General features: G+C 31.7%; 1 protein-coding gene across 2 annotated transcripts in view; it reads right to left on the reverse strand.

Annotated features, from left to right (window-relative positions):
- LOC114330708 (E3 ubiquitin-protein ligase LRSAM1) overlaps window positions 1-18,959 on the reverse strand; it is a 182,723-nt gene that overhangs the window by 19,178 nt on the left and 144,586 nt on the right. For both annotated transcript variants that reach the window (XM_050644062.1, XM_050644061.1), the window contains 3 exons: window positions 5,724-5,967; window positions 5,307-5,476; window positions 475-593 (listed from right to left, as the gene is read on the reverse strand). In XM_050644062.1, coding sequence (XP_050500019.1) covers window positions 475-593; window positions 5,307-5,476; window positions 5,724-5,967 — 533 coding nt within the window. The remainder of the gene's footprint in view (window positions 1-474; window positions 594-5,306; window positions 5,477-5,723; window positions 5,968-18,959) is intronic.

The following is an 18,959-nucleotide window of genomic DNA, read 5'->3' on the forward strand; positions in this document are numbered from 1 at the left end:
AAGCTCTTCCATATATTCTTTCCATCGTTTTAGCTTTTTGTCAGTCGTTATAATAGTAGTATTTCCATTTTTGTCTAAAAGAGTTGTGTTGTGGTTTCTTTTTTGCAGCCCTGTCATTTCTTTGACCTTTTTATGCAGGTTGAATAGATCGTATTTGTTCTGAAGATCTCTTTACATTTTTCCTCACAGTAAGTTTGTTTTGTCTCTCTTATCTTTTTTCTGATTTCATTGTTAATTATTTTGTAATTGTGACTGTCTTTGTTCTTGGCTTGTCTTCGTTGGTCCATCATGCCGATTATCTCGTCGGTCATCCAGTTGTTTAAGGTAGTCTTGTTACTCTTGTCAGTGTTTTCTCAATATAGCGCCAGTCTTCCTCGGAAGTTTGTGTCGACTGTACTGGTCTTACACATATATCATTAAAACAGTGAAAAATATATTAAATAATACATACAAAATTATTGAATATCTACTTACATTGGCTTTGGGTAAGTTTAGCTAAAAACGGAAGGCAGTGAATTACTCCATTTAGTAATAAAGCTTGTGCTAAAGATGGATCAATGTTTTTCTGTGCGTGAGATAATCCTTCAGGTAACCTTAAAAGTACAATTATAAGATCATTTAATATTTCATTATTAGGAAATTATGATTTTGTGTTAACTGTTAAATTAAAATTATACACAATATCATTAAATATTTATAATAATACAAGCAATTGGACTTCGAAAGTCCAAGGTTTTCACCTAACGTAACAAGAAACAGAGCCGGGAGTCCATATTTGAATTATTTGTTTAACTTTGCGTCGATTGATACACGATTTCACAAATTTTGTGTAATTTTTGCCAAACTTCCGGTAATAACTTTTTAACCGCAAATTATATAAAAAAGAACTAAATATAGCTCTTAACTATATAACTTTTCAATATGAGTCGATTGATATATTTCTGCGACTATAATGTGGCAATTTCCGTTACAACTTTTTAACGGGGCGTGATATTAAAACTGGAAGTATGCTTTTTCTCATGAGCATCTATCAGTGCGTCACAGTTTTTCGATTTCATTCTAACGCATTAAATTGTATGTGACAGAAAAAAACGCACGTCGGTAATTACATTTCATCGTACTACTTACGGTGTACTGTGGACTACAACTTTTGTTGATTTCGATATTTTTCGAGTTATTGCGAGTGAAATTGTTTATTTTTCAACAAAAAAAAAGTTATTAGGCGGTGAGTCGCAAATAGCTCAAAAAATTTTATCGAATAAAATATTATCAAAAAAATATTTTTAGCAAAAATGTAGCTTATAAAAAACAACAAAAAGTGAATTCAATCGACACAGTTAGTCCAAGTAATGAAGCTTAAAATAGGACAAAGCCTCGCAATTTTTACAGAATGGATCAATTTGCTTGAAAATTTGAGAATAAGTAGTGGATAGTTCAAGGATCAAAATCTATATCATGCCGAAAGGCGCTTTTACCATGGGGTTGGTTGCCACCCCATCTCGGGGGTGGAAATTTTTTATTATATTTTAATCACAAAAGTTGGTAAAAACGTTCATTCTAAGCAAAAAACGTTTTATACATTTTTTTGATAAAATTGATAGTTTTCGATTTATTCGCTACCGAAAGTGTTAGTTTTATATCGAAAAAATCAATGTTTTTAATATGTTTTCTGCTAATAACTCCAAAAGTTTTCGTTTTATCAAAACAACTTTACCTAACAAAAATGTACCTTATGAAAAAATAAACAAAACCGTTTTTGTAAATTTTCATTAAGACCAATAGTAATCGAGCTATACTTTATTATATGTTGGCTCTTCTTTTTCAAATGCTAAATATTGTAGTTTCAAAGTCAAAAGACGGGAAAACTATGCATTTTTCGAGGACAACTTGTTCTAATTAATTTAGAGTATTTAAAAATTTCTATCTTCATAAATAAAAAAAAGTCTAGCTCAAAAATTAAGTAACTTATAATGAAAAGAATATCAGTCCCTATTTTTTTCAGCGAAAAAGTGTTCGGAAGCAACCCCCTAATCACCACCCTAATTAAGATTAGTCATTGACCTTATTTGGTCTTTTTTATTTATGTATTGTTAATAGGTACTAGAAGTTTCACCGGCTTAGAATGATTAATTAAAAAAAAAACGGAGTTAAAAGCGAATAACGAATTTTTGTAGTTTAGAGGAAATGTCGTTTTCTTCAGAATAGCAAGATTAGCATCAGAGATACGAAAAAATGTTTAAATATGAAATTGTAGCTTATTTAGTTTCCAAGAACCTGGTTTGCAAAAATTTTTTCTACGGCAAAAATTGAGTGAGCTATTGACAATTAAATCTTGTAATAACATGCAAAAAGCACCTTTACGAACCCTTTCAAAGTCACCTCTTTTTGCGACTGAGGATTCTAAAAAGATTTAATATTAATAAGCTTATAGATCTGGTAAAAACCTACAAAATTCTTTTTTACCACACTTTCTAAAGTAAAAAATAAAAAAGTTACGGTTAAAAAATCAATATATTTTTTTGAAAAACAGAAAGGGGGAAACCAATTGGAAGCATAATAATGTAAGCTAGCGGTGTTTTTAGTCATTGACCTTATCCATTCTTATTTATTTATGTATTATTAGTCGATTCTAGAAGTTTGACTCTGGATTAGAATGATTAGTTATTAAAAAACTGGAGTTAAAAGCGAATAACGAATTTTTGTAGTTAGGTAAAAATGCCATTTTCTTCAGAATAGAAAGATTAGCATCAGAGATACGAAAAAATGTTTTTTTGTAAAATTGTAGGTGATCTAATTCCCAAGAAGTTGGTTTGAAAAAATTTTTTCTACGGCAAAAATTGAGTGAATCATAAATGAATACATATATCGAAAACATTGATTTCTTCGATATAAAACTAACACTTTCGATAGCGAATAAATCAAAAACTATTAATTTTATCAAAAAAATGTATAGAACATTTTTTGCTTAGAATTAATGTTTTTATCAACTTTTGCGGTCAAAATATAATAAAAAATTTCCACCCCCCGAGATGGGGTGGCAACCACCCCCATGGTAAAAGCGCCTTTCGGCATCATATAGATTTTGATCCTTGGATTATCCACTACTTATTCTCAAATTTTCAAGCAAATCGATCCATTCTGTAAAAATTGCGAGGTGAAAAGCTTCGGCTCCTGGCCTAAGTAAAAGCAAAGTTAAAGCTCATGAAAAATTTTTCTTATTCGTCCAATTCCAAATCGAATATTTCAACGTAAAATAACCAAAATATTGCACTTTTCGGGGAAAACTCAATAAATTTTTTTAAATGTTTAAAAAAACTTTATTTTTTATAGCAGTATCTAGGATCAAAACTAATCGAGTTAAGCTCAAAATAAAGTGACCCACTTTTTTTGTAAAAAAAAAATTGTGCAAATTTCCCCCTGTTTAGCACCTCAAATAAAATTAATAGTTAGCGCTTTATCATTTACTTTATATGTATATGTATTGTTTATATGATCTGTAAGTTTGACCGGTTCAAAGTTTTTATTTTTGAAACAAATTGATTTTTTAGTAGGAAAGGGTTTTTTATTTTCGAAAAATGCCCTTTTTCAAAATAACTTACAAAGTATTAGTGATACAAAAAATCTCAAATAGTAAAGAAGTGTAGGTTTTGCTTTTATAAATATTATGGTTTTATTTTGTTATTGACACAAAAATTGGTTAAGATATGGCTGTTCAAAATTTGCATACACTCGTGATTAGTGACTCGTTCAAAAATAAGGTCTTTGGACCAGTGAAACTTGCAGATCATATAAAGAAAGTTAAGTAATTTGTAAAGCGGTAATGATTAGTTTAATTTGGAGTGCTAAATAGGGGGAGACTTTCACGATTTTTTTACCAAAACAAGGGGTTAACTTTATTTTGAGTGTAACTCGCTTAGTTTTGATGCTAGAAACTTTTATAAAAAATAAAGATAAAGCTTTTTTTAAAAAAGTTTCAATGAGTTTTTCCCGAAAAGTGCTTCATTTATTGGTTATTTCACGTTGAAATATTCGATTTGGAATTTGAAGAATAAGAAGAATTTTTCATAAGTCACAATTTTGTTTTTACTGGATCGATATACATCATTTTTTTATAAGCTACATTTTTGCTAAGAATATTTTTTAGATCAAATTCTTTTTGAGTTATTTGCGAAAAACCTCTTGAAAACGTGGTGTTCTTGTTGAACAATAAACATTTTCACTCGCAAATAATTTAAAAAGTATTGACTTCATCACTTCGGTGGTGACACTGAAAATTACACGGAATCTCCGCATTTCACGGTCATTTACTAGGTTATCACATACACGTTTTTGTTACAAAAGTCGTATTTAGTAACTTTTTAAAGAGGGTCCCATTTCCAATTCTGCGGAGGCCCCGACGGAGTTTGTTACGCCACTGAGTAATGATAAGGCCGTAACTGTTTGAAAGATATCTTAATTTATGAAAAAAAACGGATTTTACAAAAGTAAGGAAAGTAAAACTAGTAATACTGCAGAAATAAAAATTATAGTCTATTTGTTGATAACAAGATTTGGATTTATATTTCCAGCATCTTTACATTTGCATTTATTTTACCAAAACCTGGCGAGTAGTTCGCACTTTACCCGGGTAATCCTAGAATTACCCGTTTACATAACTGTACCCGTAACATATACATATAATTTTTTGAATTTCTTGTGTAAGAGTGGCTAAGCATCCCAAACAAGCAAGGCTTAGTCCATGGCCTACCTCAATTACAAATTTTTTATAACTCCCATGAAATGATTCGCATTTAGCACGACTATCAAAGTTTGTAACACGAGTCACTAGAAAAATCACCAAATACATATTTTTTTGTTGATAATGTCGGCCTATTATTATAGGAATTATACTAATACGTCGCTAAAGCGTTCTAGAAACAACCGTTTTTTATATAAAAGCAGACTACAAATCTAAAAATTAAAGGAATAACGCAGAAAACACAAAAGATCGTCGATATAATTTAATTAACCTATGAAATGCCAATAGGGTCAAAATTTCATAAATGTCAATAGTGTCAAAATTTCATAACAGTGGAGTAAACTTGCCTGATGTTAGACCAATTACAATTAAGCATTATCTCGCGGTAAATTTCAATTACTCCTAGTCTAAAAACAGGGTATAGTAAAATGAACACACCATGCGAATTGTGTAACAAACCTTTTCTATGACTATTATATATTTATAGGGAATTTTTAAAATATAAAATATTTAATTTTCTGTATCTGCAGTCTTGTCTTTTTTAATATGCTTAGTACTTAATACTTACTTATCCAAGAGTCTTTGATATTGTCTAAGCCAAAAGTCTTCAATACTCTCGCTGTGACTTTCTTCCATGACTTGAAGTGTAGAAATTAACTGCGCTCGTCTTTCTTTCTGCTGTTCCAACAAATCAATTAGTAACATTGACAAATTGCATCTCTTTACACACAAGTCATTCTGAAATTAATAATTTAAAATATGAGGAGAGTAAAAAGGTGCTAAAAGGTGAATTACGAAAATATATGTGCATGAATACCATAGTGGTTTTTTAAACATTTATTTAGTTCTACTAATAATATTCATCAATTTATTTATCGTCGGATAGCCTAGCGGCACCAGAAATGGCCCGCACATCACTTCGCCCTGATGAACGCGAGTTCAATTCCCAGCCCAGTGAACGGAAAATATTCTTATATACGCTTACCAGGTGCTCATCCATTTCTAGCTTCTTTCTATCGATTTCTATTCTTGTTAGAGCGGCTAATTGAGCTTCAACCAACCTAATCTGTTGCAACAAACCCCAACTTCTCGCATCTCCTCGTTCAAGCAAAGTTCCTACAGCTGCCTTTTGTAAATCATTATCAATTATAAGTTTATTGATCAACTCTACTTTATGATCATCTTGATTTTGTAGAACTTCTATTAGTTTTGAATCTATCTCAGTTTCTCTGAAATAAATAAATATATATTTTGTAAAATAGTTACACTATAAAATAAAAAAATTCCAGTTATGTCTCGAGTGCTTTTCAATAAATGTTATGAACTTTTGACCATTTCGGATAAACCCAGTGTTCTATAGTTTTATATTAAAAGATTAATACTGTAAAAGTAAAATATCTAAGCGAGTGTGTTTAAGTTAATCTTAAAAAATAGTTTTGAAGGAAGTTGATTCTGATTTTGAAAGGTTGATTCAGACTAACAGTCACAGTAAGATCAGATCACAGTCAAATCACCGTAAAGTCAAAGGGTACCCCTTTAACACACACATTCCGGACAGATCACCGTCAGTCTACTTCAGCATTCAAGATTATAGAGTTCTTAGTATCGCACCGAATGAACTTCATTCTTGTATTCTTTTGAGATAATTAGAACGAACTATACACTGTTTGGTATTTTAAAAAACATTCATTAATATTACTATAATTTATATAGTCTTGAATATACACACACCGGCAAAATTAACGGAACACTTTAAAAATGGGACATGTTAGATTTCTAATTTAGTCTCGAATTTCCTAAACCTGTTGTCTGATTTGAGTGATTTTTTTAGTATGTTATAGCCTTATTATTTGAGAAAATCAATGTAATAATATTGTTGCTAGACAGGTAAATGTCATTTTATACCGGGTGTAACAATCATACTGTGTTTTTTCCTTAAAGTTCTGTGGAATATTCTAGCATATATAAGATATTGAAATTAAAACTCAATTGTAGCCTTAGGCTTTATTAACATTTCTTTTTTTTATTCATTTGCTTATGTTGGATAATAAAAAAGTTAGGTACGTTAACAACTAGCCATATTTTCCATCAATAAATCCTCATTTTCTGCTTAGTTTAATAAACAAGCCTAAAGTAGGCTATGAGAAATTAACAATTAATAGATGTCAAATTGTTCAGTCGAAAGTGTCTGTTTTGTTGTGAAAATTAGTAGATTTTTTTTAAGTTTCAATTAAGTCCGTATTTTTTTTTTGCTTGGTGGAAATGGAACGCGGTACAAGCAATTTGACCCGCGATGAGTGTGTTCAAGCAGTGATCTTACACAGCGAAGGACTTAGCTACCATGCTATCTGCTCCTTATATTTGTAACAATTTTTTGCTAATGCACGATAATGCAAGACCTCACGTTCACGAACTGTAACGGAATGTTTACAACAGCTAAATCTTCGGACTTTGAATTGGCCATCGCATAGTCCAGATCTTAATTCGATCGAACATTTGTGGGACATAATTGGCAGAAGACTACGACAGCCACCTCCTAGAACCTTACAAGAGGTAGAAACAGTAGCTCTCGAGATTTGGAATGATATTGATCAAGACCAAATAGCATACTTCATTTGTAATATAAAGGTACATCTCTTTTATTATCGAACATAAGCGAATGAATCAAAAAACAAAACGTTAAGAAAGCCTAAGGCTACAATTGAGTTTTAATTTCAATATTTTATATATGCTAGAATATTCCACAGGGTGTTTCGAACTTTAAGGAAACAACACAGTATGATTGTTGCACTCGGTATAAAATGACATTTACCTGTCTAGCAACAATATTAATACATCGATATTCTTAAGAGGATCGGTACGTTTTTTCGGCTGCAATGCTATTCAAATGGGGATTCATTTTTTTTTCGAATCCTGAGAAAACTAATAAGTATTTTTTAAAAATTTAAACGCAGTATGAAAGATTACGTTATTAGCGAGGGCCGAAAGTCCCTAAGAACTTCTATATTGTTTATTTTAATAAGTTACAGGGGTGAAAAACTAAGAAAATTTAGTGTTATTTTTAATTTCAAATATCTCATTCAAAATAAACTTTTTATTTATTCTAAGGGACTTTCGGCCCTCGGTAATACTTTAGTCTTTCATTCTGCGTTTAGATTTTTCAAAAATATTTATTGGTTTTTTCAGGATTCGAAAAAAAATAAACACAATGTCCGTGGTAATATTTTCCAAATCTATCTTTGTCATACAACGCACTTAGTCGAATAGAATATTGTCAGTCAGACACTGACAATCAGTGACAATTTTAAATAATTATTTGACATGAATCGGGAGTATTTTTAGTTGTTGATTAAATAATATTGATAGTGTATTTGATAAATAATTGATTTAAGAGGTAAACTTTATAAAAAGTTATTTATTGTGTATTGTTTATGGAAGATAGATGCAGAGAATACATTAAGATATATTCTGTGATCTAAGTATTTTGTTTTTAAAGATGTTCAAAATTGTAAGCGTTTCATAGTAACAATATATTATTAAAAAATCACTTTTGCTCTTTTCTCGATTGAGTATTAGTTTTTGTTGTAGGTATATATTATTACAATCACTGAATACATAGCTAGTGAAAAAATTATCACATTTATTAACTGAATTAATAATTTGCAATTATACAAAAAATAACAGTTATCCAAGAACATTCAAAAGCCATCTCTTTAAGCTAGTTATGACATTGTCAAGTAGAATGACATTCTAGTAATATGTACATATCCATACCAGTGTGAATTTTACTACACGTAATTTGCCATGTAAAGACAGAAAAGATGTACCCATAGCCTTAAATAATAAGGCTATATCATACTAAAAAAATTGCTCAAATCGGAAAACAGGTTTAGGAAATTCGAGACATCAAAAATGTTCCATTTTTAAGGTGTTCCGTTAATTTTGCCGGTGTGTGTAATTCCTTCACGAACGCACTCAATTAATTTTTCGTCCTCTATATATCTAATATCGGTTTACAACGTTCTTCGACGTCTTCCGATTTAGAATCTCAGTAGAGAGTAATAGGTTGTGGCGTTGCGGAGCACGTACAGCACCTGCTTCCAGCATCTGTTTTTGAGCAGCTGCTTCTAGCATCTGCTTCTAGCAGCTGTGTTGCGCAGGTGTTTAGTGATAGTGGAGCACGTACAGCAGCTGTGTAGCGCAGGTGGTTTGCTGCCGCGCAAGCTGTTTAGGGTTTCACGCAGGTGATGTGGTTCCCCCAATTATTGTATGAAGGATATAAATACATAGTGTGAGCTGGTTTTGTTAGTTCATTTTTAAATATCATCATGTCACTAGCTAAGAAAAATATTAAAATTGTTCAAGACGTTAGCGTAAGTCCGAACGAGAGTCTAGAGTCGCTTGTATTTTTCGATGATCTAAGTAAAGTGAAACCGATCGGTCACAAAAGATGTGGAAAGAAAGTACATATCAAAAGCGAGCTTCAAAGCGACGACGAGATTGAACGGGAGATGTATAGACTTGATGGTAGCGGAGCTAAAGAAATAGGAGAACCATCACAAACAAACCTTTTTGAAGAAGAAGATAAATCATCGCAGGATGTAATAGGCGGATCATTAAATCAAGATGGGTGTCATGAAGAACTAATAAATGAAGAAGATATGAATAATCCCATGGATGATAGACCCCAATCAACAAATGAGACATATGAGCAAAAACTAAAACCTATAATAAAAAAACTCGTGAAAGTGAATAGTGAGATATTATCTGAAAAAATTCAGTATAAAATACGACTAGAACATAAGCTAAATGTGTGTATTAAACAAGAAACACAAGCAAAAATTGAATTAGAACAAAATACTTGCAAGAGACGTAAAATTCAAAAAGAATTAGAAGCATTAAACTTTAAAATCGATTCTCTAAATAGAGTAACATATATTGTTCATAATTTTAAAATATAATGGTTTTTTCGTAGATAGTGACATGATGTAACTATTAAACCCTATGTAATCAATAAACAGTTTTGCAGTGTATTTGTTTTTTATTTTACCACAATTTTTACAGTGTACATTTTTTTATTTCACCACGTAGATGCAGTGGTCATAAAAAAGTAGTTCTCATTTGCATCTGCCGTTATGTCTCCAATTGCAATAAATTGGTAAAAATAATTACTGTGCTACTTTCGTAACTGCTCAGTATGGAAATAAATAACATCGCATTTAAAAAAAGTAACGGAAAGGTCTCCGATAATTTACGTACTGCATTTTTAAAACCCGCTATGCATTATGTAAATTAGCATCTGCAGTCATATTTGGCTTGTTGCGGAGACGTAAGCAATTGACTTTAAGAATAAGTGCTGTATCACAATAATTGACCTACATTTTCAGTTTAAACCCAGCTGTTTTGTACATCACGCATAATAGTCCTGTCGCCAGGGGGGGTACAACGGCCTCGTTAATTCAGATGGACTTACCCAAGTTTTTTTTATGTATTTTGACCCGTAGAACCCGAATTTTTTGGGTAACAGTTGATCCGGATGTCGATAAGATTGTTATAGACCAAGAACTTGAGGAATCAAATAACAGCGATTTTTGGCAAAACAAAACAATATTTTGTATTTTTTGGGTCATTTTAAGCAAAAAATATTTCTACAAGTTTTTTAGTAGGATGCACAGTTTTCGAGATAAACGCGGTTGAACTTTCAAAAAATCGAAAAACTGCAATTTTTAAACCCGAATAACTTTTGATTAAAAATAAAATAGCAATTCTGCTTAGCGCCTTTGAAAGTTCAAGTCAAATTATGTCGGTTTTGATTATTTGCATTGCTAAAAATTTATTGTGTTATTGTTAAACAAAGCTACAAACAACTAGTGCGTGAGTGATGTTTCTATGATTTCTCATTTAAAATCGAACGAGTAGGTAGAATAGGTACTAGTGCAATCAAGACTATTTCTACGTTACATGCGTTAAAACGCATGTAAAAGCACGGGAAACCCTACGTGTTTATAGCTTTGTTAAACAATAAAAAAATAAATTTTTACCAACGCAAATAATCAAAACCGATATAATTTGACTTAAACTTTCAAATGCGGTAAGCAGACTTGCTATTTTATTTTTTAATCAAAAGTTATTCGGGTTCAAAAATTGCAATTTTTCGATTTTTTTAAAGTTCAACCGCGTTTATCTCGAAAACTGTGCATCCTACGAAAAAACTTGTAGAAATATTTTTTACTTAAAATGGCCCAAAAAATACAAAATATTGTTTTGTTTTGCCAAAAATCGCTGTTATTTGATTCCTCAAGTTCTTGGTCTATAACAATCTTATCGACATCCGGATCAACTGTTACCCAAAAAATTCGTGTTCTACGGGTCAAAATACATAAAAAAAACTGGAGTAAGTCCATCTGAATTAACGAGGCCGTTGTACCCCCCCTGGCGACAGGACTATAATTTAAATTATCATCTCCATATGCGGATACATATATTTATGGACTTATAAAGTACTATATGTAAAATAACAGTTTATTTTTAAAGGGACATTAATTATCCTGCATGTGGGTTTTTCTGCGATACATGTTAATTAAAGCAAAAAAAAACGCATGTGGAACACGAAATGCGTTGTTATCAAAAAGGTTTTGTAGTGGGGTGTTGGAGGAAAAAATTTAAGATGATTGGTCGTTCCCCACTTTTTTGAATATGTGGGGTTTGTTGGTGGAGGCATATAATATAAATAACACCATCCCTTATATGTAGGTATTATACAGTTTCAAATGAACAGATTTTCATCAGTCATGTGTACTCCGATCGCCAGAAAAAATATTAGAATGAGTGACAACCTAGTTAGTGAAAGTTCTAGTTCGGTGGTCTTTTACGACGACCCAACTTTCGTTAAGCCCATAATCGGGAATGACTTTTCTGGGCAATTTAATGCCCAAGTGAAATACGAGGAGATATCGGAGTGTGAGGAAGAAGAATTTCGTGAGAAAATAGAGAATGAAGGAGACAATGTTTCAAATGTGAGTGAAATGGAGGGTGCGAAAAAACATGAAAAGGATTACGTGAGTGATGGAGACAATGCTTTAGACGTGTGTGATATTAATAATACGAAAAAACATAAAAGGAATTACGCGGGTGATGTATTGAATGCAGATTTGTATGAAATGGAAAGTATGAGAGAAGAAGAAATGACGGCTCCAGAAGAGGGTGAGTCAGAAGAAGATACCACTGATCCAGAACAGGGCGATACAGGTGTGGACACTAATGAATACAACGTCAAGATGGCACCCTTAGTTAAGCAGATCGAGGCGATAAATAATAAGGAGTTGGGGGTCAAAATAAAAAAAAGAATATCGCTGGTAAAAAAGGTAAACAAACTTAATTTAAAAGTAATAGCTGCTAAAAAACATTTAGAAAAAGTAGAAAAGCGGAAACAAAAAATGGATAAATATTTACAAAAAAATAGAAAATCACATTGAGTCATTAAATAGAATAAAAAGCATTGTATACACCTACCAATTAGAATAAGTATACAATGCTTTTTAATCTATTTCATGATAATGCTATTACTTTAATTAATTTTGTGGGGATTTGTATAAATATACTCCTGCTTTAACCTGTGTAACCAAAAATAATGTTAAGTGTTTTTAAATAAAATTCCTGAATTATTTTTGTTTTTTGTGTACTAGTAACTTTAAGGGTATTCACAATCATTTATTTAGAGCTTCTGTCATATAATCCGTGATATTATAGTGTGATATATCCGAGAAGCTCGAAACAAATGACAATCGATATCCTATCACCTCGATATTTCTCTTTAATTTATGTCAACAAAAAATTGAGATAGGAGGTTGAGAACTTTTACCATGGATATAGTCGTTTCCAATTTTTATATAAAAATTCCAGCTTTAATTTTTTAAACAAAAATTCTTTTCCAGCTTCTCTCAAGTGTTTTCAAACATAATATGACGGAAGCTCGAAATTTTTTGAACAAAATACTGTAGTACACATAATTGGTGGTAATGTATTTATTTGAAACTGTATAATAATCGGCTTGTTAATATGTATAGAACCCAACTGTCTGAAGATGTTTAATAAAAAAAGTTATAAACTAATGTGTTTTATTTTTTATTAAGTAACTGTATGTAATTTAGTGTATAAATTTTTAAATAAAATATTTATGTGCCCGGACTATTTTTTTATCCTACTTTTAGAATGACTGGATTTGTGAATGAGAAAAGTTGACAGAAAATATTATTAAAAAAAAAACACAATTCGATAGACACAATTTATTTAATATCCGTCAAGCAAAAGTATTCTTAAAACCTGTATAATAATGAATGTTTCGATACCTCAAAATTCTATTTTTTAAAACGTTTTCCAATAAACACGAGTGCAACCAATCATTTTTTATTAATTAAATATTTTTATTTACCTTTAAATAGTATATTCCAATTTTAAACTATCACTATATCACGTTAAAAAGAGTTTGTATTACCACAATAAAAATATTCACAAAATATACACGTAAAGCTTTAGACTGACAATTTTACCTCCAGTCAGAGGTAAAATTCAACATTCCAGAGCGGCCAATATGAATAAATTATAAAGTTGTTTTTAAAATGAAAATGGTACTTCCTGCGCCATCTATGTGTATATAGCGTAGCAGCGGCTCAGTACAGTGAAATTCCTACTGTAAGCAACTTTATAATTTATTCACCGTACCGAACGCCTTACCATAGGCGTGCCAAATAATTTGTAGCGATTTAACTTTAATAATACAAATAACACAGAATCATGATTATTTATTGAAATTATACATAAGTGAGTTATATTAGTAATTTCGATTAGCTTTCGCATCTCCAACGGCCTTGTATATACTTGCCCCCATTCCTCCGACGGCTCCGAGTGCTCTTAATAGAGGTAAAAGGAGTGGAAGAAATCCACCTTTTTTTGGGGTTTTAATTATTCTTTTCTTTTTATTTATTCTTTTACGAAGAGAACCACCTTTTTTGCGTTTAAGACCCATTCCCAACTTACGTTTACCCTTCATCGCTGTTGTTACAAACCAAGCTGCTGCCTTCTGTCCAAACGGGGTCTCTTTAGATTTTACAATATTCCAAGCTTTGTTTTCTAAAATACTATCCTCTTTGTGTCTGGCTGGTAAATCACTACTTGTAGAGTATGCGATATCGTGTTGTTTACACGCCTCGTCTAGTTTATTGATTCCCTTATCTCCTCGCGCTAATCTTTGTTGTAAACGCGTCCCTGGTCCACAATACGAATATCCTGGAAGATGAAGTTCTAATGGGAGCTTATTTATAAGTGAGTTTAATAATCCACCCCCTTTTCTTTTTATACGTCGTTGAAACTTTGTTTTCATGGTCTCTCTCTTATATATATAGTTGTTGAGCTATATATACCCCAAAGTTTTAATCTCATTCTTCTCCCAATGAAGATTGAAAAGCAAAAACTTTCTCTCCCCATTACAAACTATGATGAGGTTACAAATGAACAACAACTAAATCATGGGAATCTTTTTGATGGAAACAAAAGGTTTCTAATTATTGGACCAAGCGGTTGCGGTAAAACGAATGTATTATTATCATTAATTGAGCACCCGAATGGTCTTAGATTTGAAAATATTTATTTATTTTCCAAGTCATTACATCAACCAAAGTATGTATATTTGCGAAACTTGGTTGACCCAATAAAAGAAATTGGTTACGAACAATATAATGAGGCTGCTGATGTACCGGATCCAAATGAAATCAAACACAACTCACTCATAATTTTTGATGATATTAGTATATGTGACCAAAAAATTATTCAAAGTTATTTTTCTTACGGGAGGCATAAACATATAGATTGTTTTTATTTGTGTCAAACGTACAGTGCTATTCCAAAACAATTAATTAGAGATAACAGTAATATAATAGTAGTTTTCCAACAAGATGTTACAAATTTAAAACATATCTTTGACGATCACGTTAATATTGATATGACTTTTCACGAATTTAAAGATTTGTGCTCTTTGTGTTGGAAAAAAAAGTATGGATTTCTTGTCATTGATAAAGATTCCCCCAAGTCTATGGGGCGTTATCGTTGTGGGTTCGACAAGTATACAGTGATGAGCGCGCTAATAACCGGCAAAATAGCGTAAAAGATGGGAAACATATTAAATTGTGAGTTAAAACGAGATGAACCTAGTAGAGGTGTTAAATTTAGCGATAGTAACTTATAGATTGACATTATATTGATTGTTTCCCACCTTTAGACGTATTAGAGGAGTATGTCAACTAAAATTGTCACTGTGACAGTGGCATTTCTCAACTCGTCCGATACGTCTAAAGGTGGGAAACAATCAATATAATGTCAATCTATAAGTTACTATCGCTAAATTTAACACCTCCACTAGGTTCATCTCGTTTTACCTCACAACTTAATATGTTTTCCATCTTTTGCGCTATTTTGCCGGTTATTAGTGCGCTCATCACTGTATAAGTCTCTAGGTCCGGGATTCAAGGCACCCTATGGATTCAAAACTTCTACGGAAACTATTGTTATCGCGACAAGCATTAAAGAAAAAGTACCGCAGTTTAAAAAGGGATATAGCTCAATCTCAGTCTGCCTTAGAAAAAAATTATAAACCTATTACTAAACCACTAACTGAATTGTTACATAAACTAGAAACTGTTCCATCTATTAAACAAGAACCAAATATTAAATACGAACCACACTACTCTTTTCATAAACCACTCACACCAAAGGACTATAAAATACGAAAATCTAATTATCGTTTAGCATTTTCATCTCCAAATAAGAGCGTATTTTCTGAAAATTCATCTCCAAATAAAAGTGTAATTTCTGACCAATCGAGAACACCTACTAATTTTGGAAATGAATCTATTATTCTAGCGGAAATAACAACACACCCAGAAGAAACTTTTGTGTCGGAAGGAGAAGCGAATACCACGGATGAGAATATTAATCGGTATTTTGAGGATACACTTAGAGAATTTAATGAGATGATCACTAATCCAGCTGTAATGAATAAATTTTATGAGAATTATACTTCACCCTTGCCAAAGGATTATATTAAAGCCAACATAGAAGATACTAGTGGAGATTTCGACCACGATCTGGGAATTTACCACGACCTTGAAACTGAGAAATTTTCTATTGGAGATTCTCAAGTTGATTTCGAAGGAGCTGACTTAAATATCAAAGACGTTAAATATCGCGGAACACCAGGTTTATACGAGCTTTTATTTAAAACTAATCCCGTATCGTTTAAAAAAGAAGATGTTAATGAATATATTGATATATTACGTAGAACAAATGCTATATATAGAAACAATAATCCTGAATTACCTAAGAAAAGTATTCCATCAAAAATAAAGGATAAATATGATTTTATTATTAAACCAGCTTTGGAGACTAGACCCCAACCATCTAGAACTCGTTTAAATTCGCTTCCTGGAAATTTAGCAGGAATACTAACGCGGAAGTTGGCTAAAGAGTTTAATAAAAAAGGTGGTGCATATTTTAGAAAATATAGTGGCAACCGAATAGAGTATAAATACTTTGATAATTTTAATGAGATTATAAAAAGACTGGGAGTGCTAATAGCATCACAGGCTGCTGGAAACGACGGACTGGTGAATGAGATTATATCCATAGTTGAAGAATTACGAGAAGGTGGTATAATACAATAATGCCTATAAATAAATTTGGAACACATTTTTTATCAGAGTCAAAAATTTGTAATGATGACCCTTCGGTGCCATTATATTTTGTGTGCGATCCTTCTTCTTTCTATAGTAAATGTGTATTAACTTTCAAAGGAACGAAAAAAACAAACTTGAACAAAACATATTATATGTTGGAGAGTGGTCTCTTTTCATACGAATTTACACTAAGTGGTACTGTTGACCATGTGCAAATTAATGTTTCAAGTGGGAATGTAATAATAAAGTCTAAGTCAGTTAATACAGAGTATAAATATGAACAATTACCAGGAGTAAAGATTTTTAAAGGTGATACAATTTCTTTTAAACTAGATAAAGATTCTACTTTTGTAGTATATATTACCCTACGTTGTCCTTTGGAAAAAGATGTCAAACATTAAATCACAAGTCGTACACGAATTGCATAAACCAGCACGAAAAAATTATAGAAGAAGACATGTAATTGTAAAAGGATTAAACGATCTTATTCAAGCAGATTTAGCCGTAATGATTCCTTATGCCAAAGTAAATAATGGATACCAATATATTCTCATTGTTATAAATGCATTTAGCAAATTTGTGTGGGCAGAGCCGGTTAAACGAAAAACAGGAATCGAGATAACTAAAGCGATGGAAAAAATTTTAAATCAAATGAAAACATTTCCAAAAAACCTTCAAACAGATTTGGGTAAAGAATTTTACAATTCCCACTTTCTCACGCTCATGAGGACACGTGGTATTAATCACTACAGTACTTTCTCGAATTTAAAAGCTTCTATTGCTGAAAGAGTTATACGAACACTAAAATCAATGTTGTGGAGGCAGTTCAGCTTACAAGGTACTTACAGATGGGTGAATAATCTTCCTGATATAGTAAAAAAATACAATAATACTAAACATTCGACTACAGGTGCTATTCCTAGCAAAATTAATGAAAAGAATGCCAGGAATATAACTGCCTATAATTACCTTAAAACCATTGACCCCAGGAAACGTAAATTAAAAGTTGGTGATTACGTCCGAATTTCTAAATATAGAAATTTGTTTACTAAGGGTTATTTACCCAACTGGACCAATGAGATTTTTAAAGTCAAGCAGACAAATCCAGTTACATATTTGTTGGACGATTCGCGGAAAGAAGAAATTCAAGGGGCGTTTTACAGCGAAGAATTAGAGAAAACCCGGTACCCTGATGTCTACTTAGTTGAGAAGGTATTAAAACGAAAAGGTAACAAGGTATTTGTGAAATGGCTGGGAATGGATAATACTCATAACTCATGGATTGATAAAAGTAATGTAATATAATATTTAAATAAAATATTTTTTTTTACAAATGTGTTTTATTTCTGTTCTACATAGGATTAGTTAGTAGTTTCCAACACATCCTTTTTTATATACATTTTACATTATTTTTTACTTACGTAAATGCTCAATAACAAAAAGATAAAGTGTGACACACTAAAAAGTATATTTAGATATAAATTCCCATTCTGCTGATTGATCTCGCTTTTGATATCTTTATTGATCTGGTATACAGGAAATTTGGAATGACTCATGTTTTCAGTTTCCATGTCTAGTGCTGATCTGTGATTGTTTTGGTATGTAGTAAATTTGGAATGAATTATTCGTGCAAAACTACAGTTTGGACTAAATTTAATATGTTCTTCATATTCATTATCACTCGTTAACCACTTATAAATTTCGACACCACAGTGGAAACATCTCACAATATCTTCTGTTTGTAAGTAGTAAAATCCATAGGCTGCTAAATCACAAGGTGGCACCAATCCGGGCCAGTTTTTGAAAGTATATAATCTTTCATAAAAATTATTCACTGAGATGTCCTCAAGACACATTGTGACTATTGATTTGGGATGGATGTGCACATATATATGAGAACTACAAGGTGTGGTGGGGATTTTCTAGTATGGTTACTTATAATATACTTCATATAAATTGTATTAAAATCCTTTTTATCGAAATCGTGTATATATAAAATCCATCCTAAACCTAATAAAAAAATAGTAAAAACAAATGCTCTTATGAGTATATTTTATTTCTACGATTTAGTACAGGATTAATAATTCTTGCGATTTTTTCTATTCTACGATGAAATCTCACTCTATCAAGAGCAACGACTTCCCAATATTTGGTTCTGCAAGGACAATTGGCTTCAATGTAGTGGATACGCACATCTTCGTTAAAGCTGACCATTAAAAAGCCCCGAATATCTGTAGAGTAACTCTAAAGCTATACCATACGTTGTCTTATTTATATTCTTAATGGGCTCCATAATTTTAAGCCCAGATTCAATAGGGTTTTCGAAATCTACCCCCAGCTTTAATATTTCTAGAGTGTTGGTAAATTCTTCCTTTTTCAAGGTTTCTAAATGGTAGTTAATGAGTGGTAACATCGCCCATATTGAAGCAATAGAATTAGCACCCAAAATGATGTGTGTTTCGCCTTTGATAATTTTGAGAGCTGACATGCATGGT

This window comes from Diabrotica virgifera, chromosome 2, assembly GCF_917563875.1.
Source record: "Diabrotica virgifera virgifera chromosome 2, PGI_DIABVI_V3a".
Lineage (NCBI taxonomy): Eukaryota > Metazoa > Arthropoda > Insecta > Coleoptera > Chrysomelidae > Diabrotica > Diabrotica virgifera.